At 57.3% G+C, this 6453-nt stretch overlaps 1 protein-coding gene across 1 annotated transcript; it reads left to right on the top strand.

Moving 5' to 3' along the window:
* The first annotated feature begins 1578 nt into the window (after positions 1 to 1578).
* On the top strand, positions 1579 to 6053 carry LOC101041923 (chymotrypsinogen B2). The gene is made up of 7 exons (XM_074388893.1): positions 1579 to 1650; positions 3968 to 4071; positions 4171 to 4250; positions 4345 to 4423; positions 4657 to 4837; positions 5245 to 5378; positions 5834 to 6053. Exons 1-7 carry the CDS (start codon positions 1599 to 1601, stop codon positions 5993 to 5995), a joined length of 792 nt encoding a protein of 263 aa, XP_074244994.1. The 5' UTR covers positions 1579 to 1598; the 3' UTR covers positions 5996 to 6053.
* Positions 6054 to 6453: the final 400 nt, after the last annotated feature.

Raw genomic sequence — 6453 nt, 5'->3', positions numbered from 1 at the left:
GAGAGTGGGGAGGGGATATTCTACATGCCAAGGTGGCGTGGCCCGCTGACCACAGAGCCCAAGGCCTTCCATGGAAATGCCATCCACCCACTGCGTCTTCCTTTCGGCCCCCGCGGTCGGAAACTGCAGTGCTGCCCGTCCCTGGCCAGCCTTGCCCTGGTGACTGCGGTCACCACTGCGTTACATGCTCACCTGTGTTATGTGTGTCTGTCACAAGCATCTCAGGCCCATGAGGGCAGGAATGCTGTGGGCCCTGTCCCCCGAATACCAGCCCACAGGGTGCCGAGGACCCCTGGGCCTCCACTTCCTGCCCCCAGCCACTGGCCTGTCGCCTACAGCTCTTTCCTCCTTGTTTTGTGACAATGAAAAAAGTTTTTCTGTTTCCTCAAAAACGTTTGTTTTTTGAGACAGGCACGGTGGCTCACACCTGTAATTTCAGCACTTTGGGAGGCCAAAGCCAGTGGATCACCTTAGGCCAGGAGTTCTAGACCAACCTGCCAACATGGTGAAACCCCATCTCAACTAAAAATACAAAAATCAGCCAGGCCTGGTGGTGCGCACCTGTAATCCCAGCTACCTGAGGTGGGAGAATTGCTTGAACCTGGGAGGCAGAGGTCGCAGTGAGCCGAGATTGCACTACTGCACTAAGCAGCAGAGCTAGACCCTGTCTCAAAAAAAAAAAAAAAAAAAAAAAAAACAGAAAAGAAAAAGAAAACCATTAGCCAGGTGTGGTGGCACATGCCTGTCATTACAGCTACTTGGGAGGCTGAGGCAGGAGGATCACTTAAACCCTGAAGGCAGAGGTTGCAGTGAGCTGAGATCGCACCACTGCACTGCAGCCGGGGCGACAGAGTGACACTCCGTCTTAAAGTTTTCTTTGTCATTTTACGGTGTGGAATCAAAGTTTCACTTTATAAGAAACTGAAGCTTTATGAAATGATGAGTTTGTTATATCATGAGTCATTGCAGAAAAAGTGAATTCCGTCGGGTGCTGTGGCAGATGTGGGACACCTGTTAGCAGCTTTACCCACCGATTGTGGCCACCAGCAGGGTGGTTCCTTGTCACCCAGACCCTTGCCACACTCAGAAATGCCTTGGCTTCACTGGTGACATGCAGCGACACTCTGAAGAATCCAGGTTGCCACACGCCCTTTGCTTCTAGGACAGTGCTATTCTGTCCTTCACTGAGAGCCTGTGGCCACACTGAGTTCCTACGGGCTGCTTCCATGAGAACTGCTGCGGCCTCCTGGTGATGACCCTCTGGGCCTCCTTGAGCCCTGGGGTGGGAATGCCTCCACTTCCCCACTGGGAACAGAAGAGCCTGGTGCTGGCTCCTGGCAGGGTTGCCAGAGCTCACAGCTGGCTCTGTGGGGCCACGTCCCCAAGGCTGATGGGTGATGTCAGGGCAGCTGCCCATTTCCCAGGGGCTGGGGTGTCCTGGCAGACAGCCAGGCTGGGCTCTGCCTCCACTATTGCCCAAGGTCCCTGGGTGACAGGGAGGGTGGGCTCAGGCCTCCCTGGCTGGGCGGGGCTGGGGCTCCCGGGGAGGTAAAAGGGGCCCCTCAGCTGGCAGATCCCACACCTCCTGAGGCAGCACCATGGCTTTCCTCTGGCTCCTCTCCTGCTTCGCCCTTGCGGGGGCCGCCTTTGGTGAGTGCTGGGGCCCGAGGGGTTCTGTCCTGAGGGAGCCCTAGGCCTCGAGGAGAGTCGGGGGATCTGAGCCCCCTGCTCTGTCCCCTGCAGCCTCATCCCCAGCACAGGCAAGCTGAGGTCGCAGGAAAGACAGCGTCCTTCTAGGGCTTCCCAAGCCTGCACGACCTGCTTCAGGAGTGGGAAGGACCTTGCTGGCACCTGCCACGGTCTGAGCCTCCAGAAGTGGCTGCCTGGGCAGGTGGGGTGTGCTGTGCACAGGGTAAGGCGTGGCCCTGGGAGACCTCCCAAGGCCTCGGCAGGGGTTTTTATTTATGTGCCGGATACTTGCTAAGCATTTTCTTTTTCTTTTTCTTTTTTATTTTCTTGAGATGCAGTATTGCTCTTGCTGTCTAGGCTGGAGTGCAGTGGCACAATCTCGGCCTCCCAGGTTCAAGCAATCTTCCTGCCTCAGCATCCTGAGTAGCTGGGACTACAGGCACACCATCACACCAGCTGATTTTTGTATTTTTAGTAGAGATGGGGTTTCACCATGTTGGCTGGGCTGGTCTTAAACTCCTGACCTCAGGTGATCCACCCGCCTCGGCCTCCCAAAGTGCTGGGATTATAGGCATGATCCACCGCGCCCAGCACATTTTCTATTTTTTTAAAGAGAAATAGTAGGCCAGGCATGGTGGTTCATGACTGTGGGAGCACTGCTGAGGTGGGCAGATCACCTGAGGTCGGGAGTTCAAGACCAGCCTGACCCAGGTGGAGAAACCCCATCTCTACTAAAGATACAAAATTAGCTGGGTGTGGTGGCACATTCCCATAATCCCAGCTACTCTGGATGCTGAGGCAGGAGAATCACTTGAACCTGGGAGGTGGAGGTTGCAGAGAGCTGAGAACATGCCACTGCACTGCAGCCTGGGTAACGAGCAAAACTGAGTCTCAAAAAAAAAAAAAAAAAGAAATAGTGAAAGAAAATATAGAAGATAACATGACATCTTTCTATCTACTGTTGGAATTCAGCAAATCTTTTTGCAGATTTGCTTCAGATATTTCTTTCTAGAACAGATGCCACTCAGGCTTCCCTTTTCCCCTCCTTCCCTCTCTGGAACGTGAGCCTTCTTCTGAGCTTGCTGTGAGTCATTGCAATGTGGTCGTATACAAATGTGCTACATATTTCTACATCTATACATAAGGATTTAAAAACTTTACACCAACAGTGGTTTTTTTTTTTTTTTTTTTTTTTATGACAGGGTCTCACTCTGTCGCCCAGGCTGCAGTGCAGTGGTGTGATCAGAGCTCACAGCAGCCTCAGACTCCGGGCTCGAGTGAACCTCCCACCACAGCCTCCCAAGTAGCTGGGGCTATAGGCATGCCCCTGGCTAAGTTAAAAAATTTTTTTTTGGTAGAGATGGGGTCTTATTATTATTATTATTTTTTTTTTTTTTTGAGACAGAGTCTCACTGTGTTGCCCAGGCTGGAGTGCAATGGTGCGATCTCAGCTCACTGCAATTTCCACCTCCCAGTTCAAGCAACTGACCACAGTCCAGTTTTATTAAATAGTTAAGAAACCAAGACCAGGCATGGGGGCTCATGCCTGTAATCCCAGCATGCTGAGAGGCCAAGGCAAGAGGATTGCTTCAGCCCAGGAGCTTGAGGCTGCAGTGAGCCCTGATCGCACCACTGCACTCCAGCCAGGGTGATAGAGCAAGACGCTGTCTCCAAAAAACAGGAAACCAAAATTTTATACAATGAATGGTTCCTGAAATTGTGGACTGTCACAGAAATACAGAATTCAACCTGCCCACCGGCGTCCACACTGCCCTTTCACTTTCGAGTCTGCAAAGTGTCAGAGCCCCGGGGCCCCAGTAGACTTGGGGTTATCAGATTTTCTTCCCACTTCCCACCAGTCTAAGGGAGGCATGTTGGCCGGGGGAGCTCACATGGTTCTGCTGCCCATTTTATAGCTGTGGACACTGAGGCCCGAGTGCTGCCCTGCCTGGTCTAGGGTCACACGGCAAGGAAAGGGTGGCCTTGAGGCAGAGCCCAGGCAGTCTTACGGCCTGGCCTGTTTTCTGCTTCTCTAGGCTGGATGGGCCTCAGGTGGGGGCAGCCATGACCGTCTGCATCCTGGAAAGGATGAGGAGCCAGCAGGCAGGGTGTTGAGGGACATCTGAGCCTAGAGCCTGGGGGCCAGGGAAGCAGAGGCAGTATGTGCCAGGGAGCTGGCCTCCATGGATGGGGGCAGAAGCAGGAGTTCTGTGTGCAGGCAGGTGAGGCCCAGCTTGGCTCGGGGCCTCAGCTCTTCTTCACCCACTCCCGCCCCCAGGCTGCGGGGTCCCTGCCATCCAACCAGTGCTCAGCGGCCTGTCCAGGATCGTCAATGGGGAGGACGCTGTCCCAGGCTCCTGGCCCTGGCAGGTGTCCCTGCAGGTAAGTGGGGGTTCTGCAAGGCAGGGGGCACCCTGGGTGGCGGCCAGGCTTGGGGGTGCCACAGGTGGGAGTTGCCGACCCTCCCCTTCTGCCTCCCAGGACAAAACCGGCTTCCACTTCTGCGGCGGCTCCCTCATCAGCGAGGACTGGGTGGTCACCGCTGCCCACTGTGGGGTCAGGTGAGGGCCGGCAGCCTGGGGCTCTGCTTCTAGCCCCAGTGGGAGTGGGGGGAGCAGGGCACGTTCTTCCTCTCACCTGCTACACTCTGTCCAGAACCTCTGATGTGGTCGTGGCCGGGGAGTTTGACCAGGGCTCTGACGAGGAGGACATCCAGGTCCTGAAGATTGCCAAGGTACCCAGGCCCTGCATAGCAGAGGGCAGGAGTGGTGGGCACAGGGGGACCCCTCAGCTGCTTCAGGGACAGGCACCCGGAGGGCAGGTCAGGCTGGCCTTGCTGTTCCCATGCCGTCCCCTGAGGGCGGACTGCTCCCGAACAGCCTCCAGCGAAGGAGTCTGTGTCCTCGAAGCCTGTAGGTCCCGCCTCCTCCCAGGGCCTCACCCCGGTGCTCTGACCCCCACCCCCAGGTCTTCAAGAACCCCAAGTTCAGCATGCTGACCGTGCGCAATGACATCACCCTGCTGAAGCTGGCCACGCCCGCCCAATTCTCTGAGACAGTGTCAGCTGTGTGCCTGCCCAGCGCCGACGATGACTTCCCCGCAGGGACCCTGTGTGCCACCACCGGCTGGGGCAAGACCAAGTACAACGGTGAGGGCCGCGGGGCCACCTTGGGGTCGGGGATGCGTTGCCGTGGAGTCCCCCCTGTTTGGCTCTAAATTCCAACTCACTCCTGTCTGTTCTTCACTGAAAAATCTCTGAATTTTAAATTCCCCAAATGCAAATAAAATCCAGGCCAGATCATGAGGAGCCTCGGCGGGGGCTTCTCAGTGGCGCACGGCCGTGTGAGCCCTGCTCTGGCTGACCTGCCTGGAGTCAGAGCTCGGGGCTCCCACCTGGGCAGAGCCAGCGCCCCCTCGTCCCCCAGGTGCTTCTCAGCCTCCAGGGGCTGTGCCCACGTGGCAATGGTGCAGGGGAGGGCAGGCGTGTCAGCCGTGGGTCTCTCCCTCCTCGCTGGGCTGCGTGGGGCCAGGGGCCCTGACCCTTCTGTCCTGCAGCCAACAAGACCCCTGAGAAGCTGCAGCAGGCAGCCCTGCCCCTTGTGTCCAACGCCGACTGCAAGAAGTTCTGGGGCAGCAAGATCACCGACGTGATGGTCTGCGCCGGGGCCAGTGGCGTCTCCTCCTGCATGGTGAGGCAGGCCCTGCCCAGACCCTGCCAGGCCAGAGGGGTGCTGGGGAGGCCTGGGCTTTCCACCCCTCTCTGCCCTCATCTACTAACCCCGCTCCTTCCTCGGGCCTGGTGAGGGTCCTGACTCAGGCTCACAGCTGCCCATGAGGGCTCCTTCAGGCCAGGCAGGTGGGGCTGACCCTGGGGACTTCCTTGCAGCCCTCTGAGCTGAAGGTTTGGACAGACAGATGGTGACCCGGCTTAGAGAGGGAAGCCACCTGGCACAGCTCCCTCCAGGAGTGCATGACAGAGCAGGGGCTGCCACATGAACCCAGACCTCAAGGCCCCAGTGCCCCCCCGCCCCGGTGCCCAAGCATGGCATTTCTCTGCACCTCTCCCTAGACTCCACCAGGTCAGGGTCCCTAGGCCCTGGCACCTCTCTCAGGCCTGGAGATAGTTCCTCTCTCCTTCCTGCAGGGCGACTCCGGCGGCCCCCTGGTCTGCCAGAAGGATGGAGCCTGGACCCTGGTGGGCATTGTGTCCTGGGGCAGCGGCACCTGCTCCACTACCACGCCTGCTGTGTACGCCCGCGTCACCAAGCTCCTGCCCTGGGTGCAGGAGATCCTGGCCGCCAACTGAGCCCGAGACTTCTACTCCCTCTGCCCCAAGATTTCCCATTAAATGCATCTGTTTAGAAGCACTGACTGCATTGCCTGTGTCTTTCTGAGTGGCCCAGGAGAGGCGGGGTGGAAATTGTCCTTGTCACCCACAGAGGGATGGTACGACCGTTCCCTTTCCAGGCTGCAGTTCATCCTGTCAACCAGCCTTCTCAGGAAGCTGAGGTCTTCTTATCTCCTCCCTGCTCAGGGCTCCACTCTGGGCTTAGAATTTAGGCCCTACCTGCTGAAGCCAGCTTGACCCATGGGGTTTTCTGGAAGGCAGCAGTCCTTGGCCAGGCTCTGCAGTCCATAGCCCCTGGAGATGTCACTGGGACCAATGCTGACCTGCATACTCCAGGTGTCTTTCTCTGCCTTTAGTCCCCCATGCCACATGCCCGAGAATGTGTGTGTAAGCACCACCCCTGTCCCTGACAGACC

The sequence above is a fragment of the Saimiri boliviensis genome, chromosome 1 (assembly GCF_048565385.1).
Source record: "Saimiri boliviensis isolate mSaiBol1 chromosome 1, mSaiBol1.pri, whole genome shotgun sequence".
Classification (NCBI taxonomy): domain Eukaryota; kingdom Metazoa; phylum Chordata; class Mammalia; order Primates; family Cebidae; genus Saimiri; species Saimiri boliviensis.
Note: the sequence above shows the minus strand (reverse complement) of the source record. Positions and strands in the feature narration are given on the sequence as shown.